Source organism: Littorina saxatilis, linkage group LG8 (assembly GCF_037325665.1).
Source record: "Littorina saxatilis isolate snail1 linkage group LG8, US_GU_Lsax_2.0, whole genome shotgun sequence".
NCBI classification, from domain to species: Eukaryota; Metazoa; Mollusca; class Gastropoda; order Littorinimorpha; family Littorinidae; genus Littorina; species Littorina saxatilis.
This window is the reverse complement of record NC_090252.1, coordinates 901,885-924,812: the sequence shown is the minus strand read 5'-3', so window position 1 is coordinate 924,812 and position 22,928 is coordinate 901,885. Positions and strand designations below refer to the sequence as shown.

General features: G+C 44.3%; 2 protein-coding genes across 3 annotated transcripts; one reads left to right on the top strand and one right to left on the bottom strand.

Moving 5' to 3' along the window:
• Window positions 1–3,032: 3,032 nt before the first annotated feature.
• On the top strand, window positions 3,033–17,894 carry LOC138972495 (nuclear receptor subfamily 5 group A member 2-like). Of its 2 annotated transcripts, XM_070345130.1 has the most exons (4): window positions 3,033–3,203; window positions 4,486–4,506; window positions 4,599–4,997; window positions 13,744–17,894. In XM_070345130.1, exons 3-4 carry the CDS (start codon window positions 4,853–4,855, stop codon window positions 13,962–13,964), a joined length of 366 nt encoding a protein of 121 aa, XP_070201231.1. In that variant the 5' UTR covers window positions 3,033–3,203; window positions 4,486–4,506; window positions 4,599–4,852; the 3' UTR covers window positions 13,965–17,894. The 2 variants fall into 2 exon arrangements, with proteins under 2 accessions (XP_070201231.1, XP_070201230.1); XM_070345129.1 differs by having other exon boundaries at window positions 4,486–4,997.
• LOC138974445 (uncharacterized) lies at window positions 17,675–22,260 on the bottom strand. The gene is made up of 2 exons (XM_070347159.1): window positions 22,226–22,260; window positions 17,675–18,395 (listed from the first exon to the last, which is right to left on the bottom strand). Exons 1-2 carry the CDS (start codon window positions 22,258–22,260, stop codon window positions 17,675–17,677), a joined length of 756 nt encoding a protein of 251 aa, XP_070203260.1.
• Between the last annotated feature and the right edge of the window lie 668 nt (window positions 22,261–22,928).

Genomic DNA, 22,928 nt, shown 5'->3' with positions numbered 1-22,928 from the left:
CGGAGTGAAGCTAGTGCTCTCAGAGTATAGTTTGGGGAACCCAAATGGGCGAACGAGCTCACACGTAACCAGAAAAATTCTGGAACGCTGAAGAAGAATTTAGAAGAAGAATCCTATAACTGTGATGTCTGCACTGAAAGGACAGCAAGAGTGTCCTCACAATGCATGGTCCATCATGACACTGACAGCTATTTTGTGGTCATGTAAATAGACAAAGGGACAGCAAGAGTGTCCTCACGTCAGAGGGGCCACATCATGAAGGTATCTATAGTAACCAGTGTAATGACGAGAACGGACGGAAAAGTAAAGGAACAACACAGCGGTACTGTTATAATAATGTAACAAAACTGTGAATATATGTTCCTACAGCACAGTTTGATCTTGAGATACCATCAAGGCATCATGGATTTGATGTGTTGTGATACTGTTTTTTATTGAACTATTCTTCATTCTGCTGTTGCCAGGCAACTGTGTGGACGTGTTGGATGTGCCAGGTACGGTGCAGACGTGCCCGTGTACCAGCTGCGCTGACTGGGCCACGGCCAACTGCCTCAAGTCCTGCAACAAAGAGGATTAAGCAGACGCAGGAGTAAGTGTGAGTGTGTATGTGCTTTGGAGGGTAGGAAGGGGGAGAGGGGGTCAGAATCTGTAAGATGTTACTGTCCTGTTGTAAACCAGTATTGGCGTTAACCGGTAATTACCGGTATTTTACCGGTTGAAATGAGGAAATACCGGGAAAAAATTGGCTGCCGGTATGACCTACCGGTTGATTTTTAGAACTACCGGGTTTTTTTTCACTGGTAAAACAACAAAAGCAGTACTCTGAGTTGGACTCTTACTGGTTCCAATGACCAGCCTACCTTTTTTTTCTGGACAGTTTGCATCATAAAAGTTTTTGTACCGGTTTGAACAAATACTAGCACCATCACTGGTAAACAATGTGTTGAGACAATTGGTTTTATTCTTGTGGAATTTAACTTTTTTTCTGCGACATTCTTTCAACCATCATCATCAACGGCAACAGCATTCTCATCATGGCGTAGTCCCCAATTAACCCCGTAGCAGTAGCTTCACATTCTCATCATGGCGTAGTCCCCAATAAACCCCGTAGCAGTAGCTTCACATTCTCATCATGGCATAGTCCCCAATTAACCCCGTAGCAGTAGCTTCACATTCTCATCATGGCATAGTCCCCAATTAACCCCGTAGCAGTAGCTTCACATTCTCATCATGGCATAGTCCCCAATTAACCCCGTAGCAGTAGCTTCACATTCTCATCATGGCATAGTCCCCAATTAACCCCGTAGCAGTAGCTACACATTCTCATCATGGCGTAGTCCCCAATTAACCCCGTAGCAGTAGCTTCACATTCTCATCATGGCGTAGTCCCCAATAAACCCCGTAGCAGTAGCTTCACATTCTCATCATGGCGTAGTCCCCAATTAACCCCGTAGCAGTAGCTTCACATTCTCATCATGGCGTAGTCCCCAATAAACCCCGTAGCAGTAGCTTCACATTCTCATCATGGCGTAGTCCCCAATAAACCCCGTAGCAGTAGCTTCACATTATCATCATGGCGTAGTCCCCAATAAACCCCGTAGCAGTAGCTTCACATTCTCATCATGGCGTAGTCCCCAATTAACCCCGTAGCAGTAGCTTCACATTCTCATCATGGCATAGTCCCCAATAAACCCCGTAGCAGTAGCTACACATTCTCATCATGGCGTAGTCCCCAATAAACCCCGTAGCAGTAGCTACACATTCTCATCATGGCGTAGTCCCCAATAAACCCCGTAGCAGTAGCTTCACATTCTCATCATGGCGTAGTCCCCAATAAACCCCGTAGCAGTAGCTTCACATTCTCATCATGGCGTAGTCCCCAATAAACCCCGTAGCAGTAGCTACACATTCTCATCATGGCGTAGTCCCCAATAAACCCCGTAGCAGTAGCTTCACATTCTCATCATGGCGTAGTCCCCAATAAACCCCGTAGCAGTAGCTTCACATTCTCATCATGGCGTAGTCCCCAATTAACCCCGTAGCAGTAGCTTCACATTCTCATCATGGCGTAGTCCCCAATAAACCCCGTAGCAGTAGCTTCACATTCTCATCATGGCGTAGTCCCCAATTAACCCCGTAGCAGTAGCTTCACATTCTCATCATGGCGTAGTCCCCAATAAACCCCGTAGCAGTAGCTACACATTCTCATCATGGCGTAGTCCCCAATAAACCCCGTAGCAGTAGCTTCACATTCTCATCATGGCGTAGTCCCCAATAAACCCCGTAGCAGTAGCTTCACATTCTCATCATGGCGTAGTCCCCAATAAACCCCGTAGCAGTAGCTTCACATTCTCATCATGGCGTAGTCCCCAATAAACCCCGTAGCAGTAGCTTCACATTCTCATCATGGCGTAGTCCCCAATTAACCCCGTAGCAGTAGCTTCACATTCTCATCATGGCATAGTCCCCAATTAACCCCGTAGCAGTAGCTTCACATTGTCATCATGGCATAGTCCCCAATAAACCCCGTAGCAGTAGCTTCACATTCTCATCATGGCGTAGTCCCCAATAAACCCCGTAGCAGTAGCTTCACATTCTCATCATGGCGTAGTCCCCAATTAACCCTGTAGCAGTAGCTACACATTCTCATCATGGCGTAGTCCCCAATTAACCCTGTAGCAGTAGCTACACATTCTCATCATGGCATAGTCCCCAATTAACCCCGTAGCAGTAGCTTCACATTGTCATCATGGCATAGTCCCCAATAAACCCCGTAGCAGTAGCTTCACATTCTCATCATGGCGTAGTCCCCAATTAACCCCGTAGCAGTAGCTTCACATTCTCATCATGGCGTAGTCCCCAATTAACCCTGTAGCAGTAGCTTCACATTCTCATCATGGCGTAGTCCCCAATAAACCCCGTAGCAGTAGCTTCACATTCTCATCATGGCGTAGTCCCCAATAAACCCCGTAGCAGTAGCTTCACATACTGAACGAAGAGTGACTCTTAAACTAAGTTAAAGGTCCCTGCGTTTGCCTCTCCCCCACCACGACCCCTGTGCAACAACGTGCTGACAGATCCTGTTGGCAGCTTATCCCGGATCGGTCGACCGGTCTACGCCTCCTGCTCTCAGATCATCGTTGCTGCTATCAGCTCCACGATCCAGCAGTCATTTACCGATCTACGCATCAGCTGCAAAGAAGGTAAAAATGAAAATGTACATTTTAAAAATTTTGTTTTCAAAAATAAAGGAATTTTGCTGACAGGAGAAGTAACAGCTTTCAGTTTTTTGAGTCACTTGAGAAAAAGTGACTCTATGTAATCGGTCAGTGTTAGTCTGTCCGGCCTCATTATACATACTGTACCTACCTCACCCGTACAAAGAAAGCATTCTAATTTAAGTGTCATTCTTGGGAAAAATCAAGCTGACATTGCATTATTTTGTTAGACATTTTATTACACGGCCATAGCAAGCACCTGTCCATTGCAAGCACCTGTTGAAGATGCCCTCAACAACCATTCCAAAGGATCTCCGACAAGTTTTCTTTTATAATGATTGGTCTTTTCATTGCAAGCACCTGTCCATTGCAAGCACCTGTCTGTAACGACCCTTGGGTTGGTCCTTTGGGTGCTCATTACCGTAAAGTCCCCAGTAAACACACACCCCCCGGCCCCCCTCCGCACAGATTTCGGGTAAAAGTAGGGTGTGGGCGTTTGCTAGGTATACACCCCTTTGCAAGATAAAGTGTCATCACATTTTCACGAGAAAAACAAGTAATACAACCATGTCTGAGAAATACAGTGGGACAAGAAACACACACAGTACAGACACACAGACACACACACACAGAGACACACACAGACAGACACACACACACACACAGACACAGACACACAGACACACATACACACACAGACACACACACACAAACACACACACACAGACACACACACACACACAGACACACACACACACACACACACAAACACACACACACAGACACACACAAAGTGACAAACACACACAGACACACACAAAGTGACAAACACACACACACACACACAAAGTGACAAACACACACACACACACAAAGTGACAAACACACACACACACACACACACACACACACACACACTTTGACAGATGTTGATGCTGTGCTCACTTTATTTTCACTGAAAAAAGAATCCAGTGTCACAATAATATAAACAAAACCTAAATGTTTCTACCCTCCAGATATCAGTTATTTTCGTGAAATAGCCTGATCTATCGATTGTGATGATTTTGGGTTAGTGATATAGACACATTTTAAATCACTGTTGGTTTATTTTGGGACTGTATATATTTTGTAAATAAAAAAAAACCCACTACAACAATAGAATCAGGTACCTTTTTCTATTAAAACAACAACCGGGGTGGGCGTTTGCTAGGGATTTTACGGTATAAACAGGTTTGACTGTAATGTGTGTTATATTTTATCATTGTAGGAGCCCCGAGACTGGCTGGAGGTGAGGGACGAGACTGTCTGGAGGTGAGGGACGAGACTGTCTGGAGGTGAGGGACGAGACTGGCTGGAGGTGAGGGACGAGACTGTCTGGAGGTGAGGGACGAGACTGGCTGGAGGTGAGGGACGAGACTGGCTGGAGGTGAGGGACGAGACTGGCTGGAGGTGAGGGACGAGACTGGCTGGAGGTGAGGGACGAGACTGGCTGGAGGTGAGGGACGAGACTGGCTGGAGGTGAGGGACGAGACTGGCTGGAGGTGAGGGACGAGACTGGCTGGAGGTGAGGGACGAGACTGGCTGGAGGTGAGGGACGAGACTGGCTGGAGGTGAGGGACAAGGGAGGCAAGAAGATGATGAGCGACCTGTGCGACCGGCAGTGCAGTGGACCAATGTCCACGACAGGACACCTTGTCACCATCAAGTTGTCCGTGGCAACGCTTGGTCACGGCTACAACATGACCTACAGGCTGGAGAAATCCCCTCAACTTCAACATGGTGAGTGTGTTCCTGGAAAAAAGTTATAATATTGTGGAACGCCCTCCTCCCCCCCCCCCCCCCCTCCTCCCCCCCCCCCCACCTCCTCCCTTTCCAGACTGTGACAAAACTTGATGAAACTAGGTCACAATAGAATAGAATCTTAAAATGTGGGGACATTGACAGAAAGTCTGAGGAAAGAGGGTCTTTAACTCATTCGCGTTGTATCCCATTCCCTAATCCAACAGCTGTGCTTTGCGTTGCCGACATGTCGGATGCATTAATCCGACGAATACAACGAATTTTTAACGGTGTAAATGGCCCCGCTGCCCAAGGGAAACAACCTCCACAGTAAACTTCAGTCTTTCTACTGTACACAGTTCCTTCCCTTCAATTGTTGTGATAATGTTTGATTTTTTTTACGGTGTGCGACCCACGTGTTTTAACTTTTCCAAGATGGCGGATCGTTCTGCTACAAGACGTATCAACTTGAAAAGAGTGCAAGAACTTGTTATTCGGGACGTTTCTGATCTTGACCTTTGTGATGATGATAGTGGAGATAATATTTTAGATTCTGGTGACGAGTTTGTGCCAATGGACGATGATATGGGTGATGATTCGGACAATGAAAGTGTCGATGATGACATTGTGTATGATGAACCCACTGACATAGAAATTGTTTTAGTTTATTTTGGTTCAAAGAGGTATTTTGACTGGATGTGAAGACAACAAAAGGTATGTTCTTTCCAATGTTTTATATATTTTCTAAAAAGAGCAAGTTTCAAATTTTTGCAGAAATGTAAGGTTATCGTGTGTTGTTGATTTTTATTCAAAAATGGGTCAAAATGGTGCTCTGGTAGTGAACACGGGGGACAATTTAGACGCGCCCTGAATGAGTTAAGCCTTAAGGCAAGCAAACCCCATGGATTTCGCTCAAAATTGCGTTTTTTGGTGTACGCGCTACACACTAGAATACAAACCGATTTGCACAAAACTTGCTTGGTACATACTTGAATTAATAAGGAATGCAGGGTGCAAATTTCGTGAAGATATCTGCAGAAACAATTTCATGACATCAGAGTTATAGGACCAAGTTGTTGTGGCGCCAACGTTAATGGTCGGAGTAGCGTTACACACATGTGATCCAAACTATTCCTCCGATTGTCACAACATTTGGCGGAAGTGTAAAAAAATGACTTCTCTGTGTTTTGTTCCTCCAGCTTTTTGACAAATGCACAACAAGGTTGTTTTTGACCAGCCCAACCAAGTACCAAATAGCAAAAACGTTAAAAGAATGACAACTTTTTTCAGAATTCATATTCAGAGGAACAAAATGTAAAACAATACATGAACAAACATCGTGGCAAATTTTATGACAATTGGTTAAATAGTTTTGAAAATATCCATGTAACTGAAAATCGCGCTTGAAGTTAAACGTAAGTTATCCGTGGTGTATTTTCAGTGACAGATAGCATATCGTCATCGCACAAACTGTGACGTGTCTCAGATCCTTATCACCTCGTCATCAGCTAGCTCAAAACAAGCAACAGCAACTGTTTGTGTTACGTCGTTATTTTCTTCTTGTGTTTTGTCTAACTGTTCGTATTGAGAGGTGGCCGCATGTAGATTCCAGAGAAATCTGTGTTGTGTTTTGTTTAACTGTTCGTATTGAGAGGTGGCCGCATGTAGATTCCAGAGAAATCTGTGTAGTGTTTTGTCTAACTGTTCGTATTGAGAGGTGGCCGCATGTAGATTCCAGAGAAATCTGTGTAGTGTTTTCCGAAAGCAAACATATCAACCCATGAACTTGACGCCGCGAACATTTCTTAGATCTACTCATACCGAACTACTGTAATCGTAGTACAACAAGTTTGCACATCTAAAACTGTACAAGATATGCACATGGCATATTCAGATTCAGGCCACAAATGTACTATATATTTACACAATTGTCAGAAGGCCTCACTTAAGTCACTCTGCAAGCCAACAGGTGCAAGCACTAGGAATCCTGTGACCATAGTTTAACTACCAGGTGGTATAAGAAAACACACACTTTTGTGTATTATGGCATTATTTAAAGACTGTGACAAAACTTGTTTGGGCACGTATGGGAGTTGTTCTTCAGTACTGGTGACAGAAAGGGGGAAAAGTGGTCAAAATTCAAATCTCTAGTTTTGTTTTTGAAATATTGCTTTTCATAAAGCAGAAATACTGTAGTATCTGTTGTACATAAGAAAAAATCACTGGTTCACATGGTTCCTACATAATCTAACTTTTAAAGCTGGTTCTTGTGTGTCTGTGTGTATGTTTGTATGATGACGATAGGACCCGAAACGGCTGCACGGACTGAGACAGGAATTGCAGAGAATGTTCTTTGCCACTCGAGTCGTGTCATAAGGTACTTTTGGAATAGCAAATTTGAAAGGATTCTTCAAAAAACGGCGGAAAACATTATATACCCTGTGAGCTATCGAGGATCCTCCCCGTCTGGGCTGTCGAAACATGGTCTTGTTAAAAGACGTTTTCAAATGCGGTTAACGGAGAGATACACTCGAAGCACATTTAGCGAAGTTATGTTGCCAAATCATCAAAGATCAACATTTCACTACACGGATCGATGTGCACAGTCGAAATAGATGTGACTTTCACACGACCGAAGACTACTTACTAGCAGACTAGCAGACGACAAGATCTAAATATTTAGATCAGTCAGAGCAATCCGTTGAAGAACAGTTACTCCGCTTATTCGTCTTCAGTTAAGCTTATTTCCCCTGCCATAAGTTTCCTTGCAGATCTGCAGTCGCGTAGTGAAATGAACTAGTGTCATCGGAAGATTCTTCTCAGTCAATGATCAAAGCACAGTAAGTTCTATGCTGACAAAAGTCACTTTCGGACAACACGACGATTGACTTAATTTATGAGCCCAAAGGTAACAATATCGACAAGAATGTACGCATTTGACATTAAATGAAACATTCATACAGTTTCCAACTCACCAGATCTGCCAAAGAGCCGTCATTCGTGAAAAAACGATGATTTTAATCAGACAGGTATCGGAAACAAGCCTTGGTCACCTGCGTTATTCCTTCCAAGGCGACGTGACGGCGCCACATTTGTTTGTTTATGGCTGTTTATCGCGAAACAACACAGTTGAAATTTGTGTGTAAAATACCACAAATTTGTGGTGAATCAGTTCGTCATCTGCGTTTCGATTGTAATTAAGTCAGATTGGAGTTACTTTGAATCGAAGGCGAGGGTAACCTGCGTTATTTGTGGGACATCGTGAACAAATTTGATTGCAATATTTTATACAGAAAGTAAATTTCAATGATTCTGGCTCAGACTTGTAGATCTGTTATGCAGTGTGTTGGTAGTGTATCTGCTTTTCTGCTATGAAGCTCATTTGGAGTGATACGCTGATCGAAGTGGGGTACCCTATGTGGGACATCAGCCGTATGCAGATTACGCCTCAGAACACTCTCGCATTTCACAAAGACAACAATAATTTGCAACATTTCAAGAACTGCATCAGTTTTATTAGATACTATTTCAACAACAACAGCACAAACACGACTATTATCAACAACACAGAACGGGAGGTAAGTCTTCAAAGACGCACCAAGAATGCGTTCCCGTTTTTGGACGCCATTTTTGCTGGCATTTTCACAGTAAATCTTAATATTTCCATATCTATTGAATGATTTTGGTATTTTCTTTGATTGTGCCGATTCTCCTATCTCTCTGGCATGTACTGGGTGCTTTGTGACCAGTTTCTCCCCTAGACTGTATTGAAAAATGCGTCCGTGTGAGCTGACCCCCACTTGTGACCAGTAGCAAAGAACAACTCAGATACAATTTCATTTACACCAAACGCATATTTTTAACTTAGAAGGACAATTAAATTACATCAAACACAACTTTTTTGCTCAATATCTTTAAAATTACAATCATCCTACCTAATGACCTTCCTCTGCAATGATTTTTAAGTAAGTTTGACCAGAAACATTTTTTTAAGATAGTTTCCCTTTTTTCATGATTATTTACACCAAATGTAACATACAGACCAGCTAAAAAAGAACGCTCAAAATCCAAAACCTATTTTCAGATCAAACTTTTAATAATCTAACATATGTTTCTCCATCCATTTCTGAACCTATTAAAAATTAGATTGAGATGATACCCTTATCAGTAACTTGGTTATTCAATGCACAATGTACCATGCGTTTCGCGTGTACGCCTTGTGCGCAAAAAAAGGTGCTTTTTTTTCTTGAACAAAGTCAATTTTCTCAGCATCCAGGCGACTGACAGACATAAATTTGGTATGGATAGAATCTGCTTGAGGAATACTTCATAACTGTATTGTTTATATTGTAGTCATTTAAAAACAGAACAAAATACAAAGTGATAAAAGTATCCAGAACAGGATTTTTGCATTTGGACACCTTGACAGATTCCTGACCATATAGAAGACACGCTCTGTTTTGCAAGTGTGGCCTCATACTCTGTCACAAATCAGCCAATCAAAAACAAGGTTACCGACTTTCAGGCAACAGCAGACGAACACAAGCAACGTATTTAGATCTTCATTTTGATACTTGAATCATCTTCCAAAGTGATTTTAAACGAAAGTTATGGCGATTTGAAAATAATGAACATAGTATGAGGCCAGACATGATTCCAAAGCAATCAGTACAACAACAAAAAGGTTTTTTTAAATGCCTTTTTTGGCCAACAATTCACATTTTGGTTATGCTCAACTGAAAGAACATAGATCAAAGTGTGTCAGAGTGTCAAAACCCCAAAACACACCCATCAACCATTTGTGGTTCATTTCCATGGGGTTTCCTTACCTTGAAGGGAGGACACCTTGAAGGGAGGACATGTTTGTTTGGGGGCTCCACGGTATTAGTGCAAAAGAGAAAGTAGGAAGCGTGTTGGTAGATGGGCATTTCTGTGCGTTCCAGGGATCTGCGCATAGCCAAGGTTTGTGTTTCTGCAGACAGGGAAGCGTGTTGTTGTGTATACTAAAGGCACGGATGTACTGACACACGGCGAGGTTCAGTTCAAAGTGCTGTGATTCCAGGGCCAGTAAGGTGCCTCTGCTGTATGCAACCCAAGTGGGCCAACGAGACACAGAAAAACTACCCACATATAACAGATCACTGATTGAAGATTCTGCCCCCCCCCCTGTCAAGATGAACTGATTGAAGATTCTGCCCCCCCTCCCCCCCCCCCCCTGTCAAGATGAACTGATTTAAGATTCTGCCCCCCCCCTGTCAAGATGAACTGATTGAAGATTCTGCCCCCCCCCCCCCCCCCCCCTCTGTCAAGATGAACTGATTGAAGATTCTGCCCCCCCCCCCCCCCCCCTGTCAAGATGAACTGATTGAAGATTCTGCCTCCCCCCCCCCCCCCCCCCCTGTCAAGATGAACTGATTGTTGAAGATTCTCCCCCCCCCCCCCCCTGTCAAGATGAACTGATTGAAGATTCTGCCCCCCCCCCCCCCCCCCTGTCAAGATGAACTGATTGAAGATTCTGCCCCCCCGCCCCCCCCTGTCAAGATAAACTGATTGAAGATTCTGCACCCCCCCCCCACCCCCCCCCCCCCCCCCTTTGTCAAGATGAATTGATTGAATATTCTGAGTGGACACGGTGAGGCAGGGTCTGCGCTGGAAGAAAAAACACGGGCACATATATAGTACTCAGACCTGTTTACCCTCCCGGATTGTCCGGAATTATTACGGATTTGGGGTCTAAATTCCGGTATTACGGAAATCTACCGAAAATTCCGGAAATTGCGGTCGGGAGAACCTTTTTCGTGCGTGAAAATTCGAAGTCGAAATTGTGGTAGTCACCAGGACTGTGATTTCAAGGCTGACCGAAACAGCCTTTTCTGCGCATGTGCACAGCAAGGTATTTGTCGGATTCCGCGGTTTTGAGATCGACATTGGTCCGAAGGGTAATATAGGATCTCTGTGGGGACGAAATGCCAACCAAAAAAGCGAAAGTTGTACAGAAATATCGGCAAAACTATTAAGTCAAGTGGCTGTGTCTGGTGAACTTTAAGAAGAGCGAACCACATTCATTTTGGTGATCGACTTTAGATCAGTGCAACAACGGCAAAGCTAAGTCAGTTAGAATACGAGTCACGTCGCGGCACGTGTCCCGAGGTTAGACGTAGCATTAATTTTAACAAAATGCAGTACACAAATGAACATGGAAACAAACAAAAACACGAAATTATGTTTGGCAAAACATGAGCCTGCTTCGCATCGAGTTTATTTGACCTAGGTCTCTACTTCCACAGAATCTCCCAGACCTGCGAACCGATCTCTCACTACGGTCAGTCGCGCCAGAGACATAGATGTAGGTCTATGGTCGCGCTAATCAGTGACTTGCGCTGTTGCCGAAATTCAAGTCTTTCTGAGTCTAAAACTGATCTCCATTAATATTTCTCCAATATAGCAAAGATCACAGTTCTTTGAATCGAAAAACTTACAACAAAATTTTTAAATGAAATAAACGAATCGGTCCTCTAAAATTAAAGGTAGTATTATTATGACTGGTTTTAATGCAGGATGTCTGATGTGACAGAATTAATGTAAGGTGGTTTTGTTCACATGCATCTTGACTGTAAATAGTCCAAGGGCGGAGTAGGGTTGGGGGGGGGGGGGTATGTTACAGGGGTTCCGGACCCCCCCCCCCCCCTTGCTGTCAAAAAAGCAACAAAAAACACAAAACATTTTCTGTCTGTGAAATTTTTGTTGTTGTCGGGAGCAGATATATCAATGACTAGAGGAATACCCGGCTTCGCCGGGGTGAATCGCGAGACAGAGACAGACAGCGTGGCGGTTCATCACAATCACCTCTGCAGGCGAAGTCCTGTCAAACGGGATTGAGAATTTTAGAGCTTATTTCTTAGCCCTATAATTATTATCTGTTGTGGCTTCTCAAATGCCTGAACATACAGACAGACAAAAGCTGCTAGACCCCATCACAAACAGAACTCTACAATCCACAGGTTTTTGCCCACACACACACACACAAACACACACACAGAGAAGCCGTATATATATATATATATATGTATATCTATATCTATAAATATATAGAGATAGGTGAGAGTGTATTTTTCGCGTGGCTATAAATTGATTCGACCTTTTCACTTTGACAGTAAGAACAACTTACGGGTGCAAGGGAAGCGTTCTGGACAGCGCAGTGACATTCTAAAAATAGTTACTCAGAAACGGGAATTTGAGGTGAACGGCGCGAGACAGAGACAGACAGCGTGGCGGTTCACCACAATCACTTTTGAAGGCGAAGTCCTGTCAAACGGGATTGAGAATTTTAGAGCTTATTTCTTAGCCCTATATTATCTGCTGTGGCTTCTCACATGCCAGAACATACAGACAGACAATAGCCGCTAGACCACATCACAAACAGAACTCTACAATACACAGGTTTTTGCCCACACACACACACACAAACACACACACACACACAGAAGCCGTATATATATATGCATATCTGTATCTATAAATATATAGAGATAGGTGAGAGTGTATTTTTCGCGTGGCTATAAATTGATTCGACCTTTTCACTTTGACAGTAAGAACAACTTACGGGTGCAAGGGAAGCGTTGTGGACAGCGCAGTGGACAGCGCAGTGACATTCTAAAAATAGTAATAGTAAGTTACAAACGGGAAAGCCACACGAAGGAAGGGAGATAAACGCCAAACACTGGAGAAGATAAGGAAGAGTTACTTATAATGGTGAAATGAACACAAAAACCCAAATCAGTTCAGCGCTGCGCGCTGAGAGCACGTGTTGAAATATCTCATCGATGATATTGTGTCCGGGGTGTAGCTGAATACGGTGTTCAAATTTGAAAAAGATCCACCGAGAACTTTGGCGTTGTGATGTGGTGTAGCGGCTATGGTGTGTCGGTATGGGGGCCCGGGTAGCTGAGGTGGAACCAAAATAGCTGAGGTGGAACCAAAATCGGTTCAGCGCTGCGCGCTGAGAGCACGTGTTGAAATATCTCATCGATGAGGTTGTGTCCGGGGTCTCTCTGAATAAGCCCACCAAATTTGAAGCAGATCCATCGAGAACTTTGGCCGTGCATCGCGCACAGACAGACACACAGACACACAGACACACAGACACACAGACACACAGACACTAGTCGTATATATATATAGAAGATAAATTGCCATTATTTAATACTAACTTTAAAAGAAATAATGAGTGGCTGCTGACACTAATTTATCATGTTTAAAATCAAGGATATTAGCCACAAATTGTTAATAAAATAGCTAAAATTCTTCAGCCAGACCCCCCAACCCCTGGACCCCAGGTTGTACCCCCCCCCCCCCCTCTAACTCTCTTGCTAAGGCCCTGAATACTGGTTTTTTTGTTGTTTTTTAGATAAAGTAAACTTGTCTTTGTTAACTTGCATATATATCAGGTGTCTTGTGTTGTGTGTTTGTGGTGTGTGTGATCGAGCTTCTGTGTGTGTACTGTTAAACATGGTTAACAATTTTGTACTTGTTTTGCATGGTAGCGCGCGAATTAACGTGTCGTTTAATCGTTTTCAAGCTGGTTTATGGTTGATAAAAAAGATTACTCAAAGATGCCTCAAATTACGGAAAAGTACCAGTCGCATTCCTGATTTTCATTTGAGGGGGTAAACAGGTCTGAGTACTTAAAAAGTACTTAAAAAGTTATTTTAATGTTAGGTAACTCAAATTCCTGTCTTTTTTCCAGACGTGACAACGCTGGAGCACTGTGGGTACGTAGTGAACAGCCAGGAGATGGTCAACGCCGCACTCCTAGAGTACTGCCTCAGTTTCTACCCCAACCTCAAGGACAAGATCGGCCAGATCCTCCTGCGGCTGCCCGAGATTGGCATCATCAGTATTGGTATGGAGGAGTCCCTCTACTACAAGCACCTCAACAACCAGGTTCCTGACCAGACCAGCTGTTAGATTGGCATCATCAGTATTGGTATGGAAGAGTCCCTCTACTACAAGCACCTCAACAACCAGGTTCCTGACCAGACCAGCTGTTAGATTGGCATCATCAGTATTGGTATGGAAGAGTCCCTCTACCACAAGCACCTCAACAACCAGGTTCCTGACCAGACCCTGTTGACTGAGGTGCTTCACTCGCGGCGAAAGTAAACAACGTTAAGGATTTTGGCTTTGGAGACTGAAGTAGTATTTTAATAATGAGAAAGTGTGAGAGTGAATGTTGAGTCTAACAGGCTGAATGGTCCACTGAATGTGTGTGATTCATATGATGTTCTATATATTTACAGGGTGGTACCAAAAAAACGCCCTATTTTTGTTTGGATCTCATTTTTGACTACAATACAATACAATACAATAACTTTATTAATCTCTAAAAGAGAAATTACATTGCTGAGCGTTTGTGTCCGTAATAATAACATACATAAAACATTCAAAATAAACATTTGTTCTTTGTCCTGAGAAAATATAGCACATTGGTTATCACATAAGAAAGTATATTAAAAATAAATTAACATGCATTCACCATCAACAATGCACAAAAGAAAGTCAGCACCTTGCCGGTTATCACATATTGTCTAAGAGAGTAGAATGCAAAACAAAATCAACAATACTGAAACAATACAGAACACTGACCCCGTGCATCAGAGCGACAACACCAGCATCTACCGCCCCACCTGAGAATTGAAGATGTGAATTGCAGATGGAATGAACGAATTTCTGTAGCGTGTGGATCTTGCGGTTGGTTGTCTGAATCTGTTGCTCCTGTCTGTCCGTCTACTGTCAAATTCCGGTCTGAGTGGGTGCGAGTCGTCAGCCAAAATCTTCTGTACCTTGTCAGTCAGTCGTCGTTCATGTGTTGATGTGAAATTGTCCTGCTTCCTCCCAACCACCCCACTTGCTTTCCTGATGAATTTATCTAAACTATCCCTGTCTTGCTTGTTGATGTTGCCACCCCAACACACGGAGCCAAAGTACAACACACTATTGCACGTTGAAGTGTAAAACATCTGAAGGATTTCTTGTCTGATGTTAAAAGACCTGAGTTTTCTCAAAAAGTACAGGCGAGAGTGGAGTTTCTTCACAAGGGCATCAGAGTTTGGTTTCCATGTCAACTTATTGTCTATAATCACCCCCAAATACTTATACTGCTCTACCTTCTCTACGACCTCCCCCTTGATCACTATCTCCCTGCGAAGAGATATTTCTTCACCAAACAATAGCAGAATGATGGGAGATTATGTCTTGCAAATTTGGTAGAAATTAGTTTGTCCATAGTAGTTGATAATCTGCTCTATCCAGGGTCCTGTTTGTAGCAGAACTGCTGCAACACGAACTTTAAAATTGTCCATTACTCGTCCAATCATGTCAGCTGTCAGCTGGTATGCACATGATTTCCCTTCTGATGTCGTCCTACAGATCTGCCGGGGTCTGGGGATTGTTGCCGTATATTCTGTTCTGGGTACCCCCACAGAAAGTAGTCGGGTGGGTTGAGATCAGGGGAGTAAGGTGGCCAAGGGAAGTCAGTGCGTTGTGAAATGAGCCTATCGCCAGGAAAGAGGAGGTTGGATAGAGAATAAGTGGATAATGTGTTGCTGTAAGTTTATTGTTACGTTATTTTGTTAAAATGAATGTGTATTTGATATTTAAATAGTATGGTTTTATTCATAGTTGGTATGTAAAGCGCGAAGGGCATAGTTTACTGTGGTTTGCGCTTTATAAGTCATTATTAGTATTATTATATTATTGTATTATCAGGCCTGGGAATGATACTCCTTTTGTCGTAAATACGACAAAGTCCTTTTTTATTTGTGTAAGAAAAGAGCCTCCATGTGCCCTTAAAAATGCTTAAAACGCAACATTTTCCCGTCGGTACTCCCAAACCAGTTTTACTTATTCCCAGGCCTGATCATCAACTGCTAAGAACAGACCAATTTCTACCAAAATGTGCAAGACATAACTTCCCATCATTCTGCTATTGTTTGGTGAAGAAATTTTCTATATCCCTCTTTGCAGTCAAAATTGAGATCAAAAAGAAAATAGGGCGCTTGTTTTTGGACCACCCTGTATTCAAGTGTGAATAAATATATATTTGGCCATGACACCCTGTATTCAAGTGTGAATAAATATATATTTGGCCATGACACCCTGTGTTCAAGTGTGAATAAATATATATTTGGCCATGACACCCTGTATTTAAGTGTGAATAAATATATATTTGGCCATGATACCCTGTGTTCAAGTGTGAATAAATATATATTTGGCCATGATACCCTGTGTTCAAGTGTGAATAAATATATATTTGGCCATGACACCCTGTATTCAAGTGTGAATAAATATATATTTGGCCATGATACCCTGTGTTCAAGTGTGAATAAATATATATTTGGCCATGACACCCTGTATTCAAGTGTGAATAAATATATATTTGGCCATGACACCCTGTATTTAAGTGTGAATAAATATATATTTGGCCATGACACCCTGTATTCAAGTGTGAATAAATATATATTTGGCCATGACACCCTGTATTCAAGTGTGAATAAATATATATTTGGCCATGACACCCTGTATTTAAGTGTGAATAAATATATATTTGGCCATGACACCCTGTGTTCAAGTGTGAATAAATATATATTTGGCCATGATACCCTGTGTTCAAGTGTGAATAAATATATATTTGGCCATGACACCCTGTATTCAAGTGTGAATAAATATATATTTGGCCATGATACCCTGTGTTCAAGTGTGAATAAATATATATTTGGCCATGATACCCTGTGTTCAAGTGTGAATAAATATATATTTGGCCATGACACCCTGTGTTGTGTTGGGTTCAAGTGTCAGAAATGTGTCTCAAGTGTCTGAGAACACATTCAAATATCAATCCTGTCGATTTGGCTGCAACTGGGTCCCCAAAATTGCTATTAGGGTTATTTTGTGTTTTCTTTTTCTCAAAATGTGGAGGTTGTAGAGTACGAGGTTAGTGATAGTCCACTGTATTGGGACATGACGAAGGGGTGTCGTATAAAGCATTAAATTACATATTCTTGCCCCCCCGCGGGTTAGGGGGAAGAATTTACCTGATGCTCTCCAGCATGTCGTAAGAGGCGACTAACGGATTCTGTTTCTCCTTTTACCCTTGTTAAGTGTTTCTTGTGTAGAATATAGTCAATGTTTGTAAAGATTTTAGTCAAGCAGTATGTAAGAAATGTTAAGTCCTTTGTACTGGAAACTTGCATTCTCCCAGTAAGGTCATATATTGTAATACGTTGCAAGCCCCTGGAGCAATTTTTGATCAGTGCTTTTGTGAACAAGAAACAATTAACAAGTGGCTCTATCCCATCCCCCCCCCCCCCCCCCTTCCCCATCGCGATATAACCTTGAACGGTTGAAAACGACGTTAAACACCAAATAAAGAAAGAACATATTCTTACTCCAAATCACATATATAGCAATTAACCCATACACTGGTACAATTCTGTAACACATGTTACATAGCCACTAGTGAATTAACAGACAGAAGAAAAACGGTCATATAGGTTTTCGCATCCATGGGAAGTAATCGGAACCGACCAAACAGACTGAGCCAGTAGCGTGACAGTATATGTAAAGTAGCGCGATATATGGCGCGACAACCAGCCAAAGGGTTAACTTGAGTGTGAGTGCTAGACGTTGAACCACGCTTCCCTGGTCACGTTGAACCACGCCTCCCTGGTCACGTTGAACCACGCCTCCCTGGTCACGTTGAACCACGCTTCCCTGGTCATGTTGAACCACGCCTCCCTGGTCACGTTGAACCACGCTTCCCTGGTCATGTTGAACCACGCCTTCCTGGTCATGTTGAACCACGCCTCCCTGGTCACGTTGAACCACGCCTCCCTGGTCACGTTGAACCACGCTTCCCTGGTCACGTTGAACCACGCCTCCCTGGTCACGTTGAACCACGCCTCCCTGGTCACGTTGAACCACGCCTCCCTGGTCACGTTGAACCACGCCTCCCTGGCCACATTGAACCACGCCTCCCTGGTCACGTTGATCCACGCCTCCCTGGTCACGTTGAACCACGCCTCCCTGGTCACGTTGAACCACGCCTCCCTGGTCACGTTGAACCACGCCTCCCTGGTCACGTTGAACCACGCCTCCCTGGTCACGTTGATCAACGCCTCCCTGGTCACGTTGAACCACGCCTCCCTGGTCACGTTGAACCACGCCTCCCTGGTCACGTTGAACCACGCTTCCCTGGTCGCGGCAGTTTGTTCTGTCCTCTTCAGGTTGAAGGAGGCTGGTGCCAACCCGCTGGGGTTGATTAATCTTGTCAGCACGGCCGCCCCGGGAGAAAGGCGCACATTCCTCCTTCCCCACTCACCCTGCAAGCTGACCCTGCTGCTGACAGGATAAGGATAATATTTGATATAGTCCTGTCAGGTTACCCGCATAGCAATTCGGGCTGCTTTCTCCAGGGAGAAAGCGAGCTGCCATACAGTAAACGGCGCTACCCATATTTTTGTTCCTGCATGCGTGTATTGATGTTTCCAAGCCCTGAGACTTTCGCTGTCAACTTGAGTTCTTTATCACGCGCATGCGTGCACACGGGGGTGTTCGGCCACCGAGGAGAGGCTGCTCAAAGTTGACTCTGGGAAATAAATCCCTCGCCGAACGTGGGGATGGAACCCACGCCGATAGCGACAACTGGTTTTGAAGCCAGCGCCCCTACCCACTGATATCACCGCACCCTTTCCACTGTGCTGCGGAATAGGTAGCTGATAGGATTGGATTGGATTGGATTGGATAAGATTTACAGTCCAGTGAGGTTACCCTCATGGAAATTCGGGCTGCTTTCTCCCCGGGGAAAGCGAGCTGCCATACATACGGCGCTACCCATATTTTTTTTTTCCTGCATGCGTGTATTCATGTTTCCTGAGACTTAATGCCGTGTGAGATGGAATTTTTTTTTTTTTACTTTATTCCAAGTCCCACGGGTATTTGATGGACATTTTTATCTATGCCTATACAATTTTGCCAGGAAAGACCCTTTTGTCAATCGTGGGATCTTTAACGTGCACACCCCAATGTAGTGTACACGAAGGGACCTCGGTTTTTCGTCTCATCCGAAAGACTAGCACTTGAACCCACCACCTAGGTTAGGAAAGGGGGGAGAAAATTGCGGCCTGACCCAGGCCTGAACACGCAACCTCTCGCTTCCGAGCGCAAGTGCGTTACCACTCGGCCACCCAGTCCCGATAACTGTGCCAGTAGCCAACCTAGCTGTAGTGCTCTACTTCGTGTAGTACTTGGCTCAAATATGGCAGCTACAAGGTAGAAATTTGCCGTACAAGCCGTTACGCTGAATGCGTGAAGGTGTCAGGGGCGGGGGGAGGGGGGGGGGGGGTGGAGAGAGAGTTGACTCTGATATCTATGAGGCCCTGTAAGCGTTACAGACGGTTTCGGTTTCGGTTTCGAAGGAAGGGAGACAAACCACAGCACGTCTTCCACAAGTTGATTTCTTCCCTTCTAGTGCAGGAATAAAAAATGTTCATACGCAAATTGTTAGCAGATGTTAAGATTTTAAGTACAACAATGTTAAAATAGATGATTTTTTTCACATAAAAAATACACATGTTATTGTTTGTTTGAAAGACCCTGGTAAAAATAGACAACAAACTTTCAAGTTTGAAAAGAAAGTACTTTTTGTGTTCTCCGTTTGTGATAAAGTTCACCTGTGCTCTACAATGTCTCCCAAACTGACGACTATATTTTGTACTCATTTACATTGTACAGTGAAGGGTTCGACAGTGGTAGTCTATGAACTCATACACATGTTTTTGTTAGAATTCAAATTCTTGTGACACACTTCTTCTTGTTCATTTCCTGTGCCTGTGATTTGTTTGAGCACATTGTGAGGTATTTGACCACAGACTACAAACGGAAACAAAGAACGAAAAACAAAAATAAAAACATGCACCAGCAATCACAGTCTAGTGCCCTCCAAAGAACACTCGCTGGGGAAAATCAAATTACAAAACTTTGAAAGCACTCACGAGAAACGCGCAAATTCGCAATCACTCCAAGTTCTTATAAAAAACGCTGGCGCTGGACCCGAGTACTCTTCAGACTGGCTCGCTCCCCCAGTATGAAAGTTTTTGTCTTGTGCACGTGGATTTAAAAAAAAAAAAATTTTTTTTTACACAATTTAAAAAAATTATTAGAGTAAAATAAAACATGAAAACGTTCATAATAAACAATAGTAAACAAGAATTAAAAAAAAAATAGACCGCCCATGCCGGGAATCGAACCCGGATCACTTTGGCCATAGACGAATCGCTTTCCACCCGGATCACTTGGATTAAAAAAAAAATATATATATTTATTTATTTTACACAATTAAAAACATTATTAGAGTAAAATAAAACATTAAAATGTTCATGATAAACAATAGTAAACAAGAATTATATAAAAAAAAAAAATAGACCGCCCATGCCGGGAATCGAACCCGGATCACTTTGGCCATAGACGGACGTGCTACGACAACTTTACTAGAGTTGTGCGCCTTGAATCACTGTGTATCTGTCGCTCTCTGTCTTTCAGTCTCACCGAGACCACACACTGCATTGTAGTTTTTTTGCCGAGACCAACGGCGACTTCCTGTCACGTGGTACATACGTCACAGAAACCCCCCATGAACAAACATTTCTCCACCTGCAAGCTACTTACCCGAGGCCAAAGACGAGCCGCTCGGGCGGCCCGTCAACAAAGAAGGGAAGTCATGCTGTATGGACATAGTTAAACTCTCTACTAAAAAGGAATACACTTGATTATGGATGTTGAACAAATGTTTCGTTTGTTTGTGTTTTAGGAGTGAGTACGAGAGTGTGTGTGTGAGTGTGTGTGTGTGAGTGTGTGTGTGTGTGAGTGTGTGTGTGTGCACCGTGGTGTGAGTGTGTGTGAGTGTGTGTGTGTGTGTGTGTGTGTGTGTGTTGAAGGAGAGATTAAACTCAAGGTACGTGTACCACCGTCCAAGACCAACTAAAAATGACGACAACAACAAAGAGAAAGGGAAAGACAAAACACACACATCAAAGAAACAAAACAAAAATAACAAGTTGGGAAAAAGTGTGTGATTGTTACTGAATCATGCAAGCAGATTTGAAAGCACACTGACTGACTGGGACACACACGCACACACAGTCACACTCACATACACACACACACGCGCGCACGCACACACAGCACACACACAAACTGACGGAGAAAAGCTGAAAGCTCAACGCCACAGGAAATCAGGCACACGCGCACGTGACACACACACACACACACAAACTGACTGAGACACGCTGAAAGCTCAACGCCACAGGAAATCAGACTATGTTAAAAACGGATCAAGAACAATATATTTCTTTGGAAAAGTTGGGGGGGGGGGGGGGGGCTATTGTGGGGGGGAAGGGGGTCAGTCGTCCTCTCATCTCGAGCACGTGCGCACTGATTGTTTGTCCCGCGGCGGTTCATCTGGTTTCGGTCTGGTGGGCCTATCAGTTTTCCTATAATTTAGAGTTGAGAGGGACAAGAAAAAGAGACTAACGAAGGGACTAACTAAGAGGCCCACAAAGGGCTAACTAAAAGGCTAACCAAGGGGCTAACAACGAACGGACCAACGAACGGACCAACGAACGGACTAACGAACGGACCAACGAACGGACTAACGAACGGACGAACGGACAGACGGACGGAAGAAAACAAAATCTAGTTGTATCTTATTAAAGACACCAACTACAATCTGGTGAATTATGAGCCCCTCACTTCGTTCAGCCCGCCAGCAGAGACGGTTTACCAGGGTGTGGCCGCTGTTTTGACAGCTTTCTTGGAGCCAAAAATGAGAGTTGGGTGCTGGTGGAGGACCAGTGTTCCTGACCATCCCAGAAGGGAGCTGCTGCCAGGTTGACAAAGGTGCCACCTCTCACCAGACACCCCATACACCCCAAAAATATACCTGAGGCCTCAGGATTTTCAGTGTTAGTGGTTAGTGACGGACGGACGCGGACGGACGCGGACCGACGCGGACGGACGCGGACCGACGCGGACGGACGCGGGCGGACGCGGAAGGACGACCGGCCGGTGTGTGTGTGTGTGTGTGTATGTGTGTGTGTGTGTGTCTGCTCCTGTGTGCCTGCTCCTGTGTGTCAGCTCCTGAGTCTCGCCTCCTGGGTCACCTCCTGGGTCACCTCCTGCGTCCCACCTCCTGAGTCACCTTCTGCATCTCAGCTCCTGGGTCTCAGCTCCTGTGCTTAATTAACCCAAGAGCTGAGAATGGAGCTGACCCAGCAGCTAGAAAGGAGCTAAGACGCAGAAACTAACACACAGGTGTAGACTCGCCGGAACAGACACACCAGAGCAAACACACCAAAGCAGACACCCTCCGTAATGTCTGCTCAAGTATGCCTACTCATGTGTGCCTGCTCCGTAAAGCCTGTTTCTGTGTATCAGCTCCTGCGTTTCAGTCCCTTTCTCAGCTCCAAGGACAGCTCCTTTCTCAACTCCTAGGTAAGCTCCTGCATCTCAGCTCCTGGGTCAGCTCCTGCGTCTCAGCTCCTGAGTCAGCTCCTGAGTCACGCCTCCTGGGTCAGCTCCAGCGTCTCGCCTCCTGGGTCAGCTCCTGAGTCACGCCTCCTGGGTCAGCTCCAGTGTCTCGCCTCCTGGGTAAGCTCCAGTGTCTCGCCTCCTGGGTCAGCTCCTGCGTCTCAGCTCCTGAGTCACGCCTCCTGGGTCAGCTCCAGTGTCTCGCCTCCTGGGTCAGCTCCAGTGTCTCGCCTCCTGGGTCAGCTCCAGTGTCTCGCCTCCTAGGTCAGCTCCTGAGTCTCACCTCCTGGGTCAGCTCCAGTGTCTCGCCTCCTAAATCAGCTCCTCAGTCTCGCCTCCTTGGTCAGC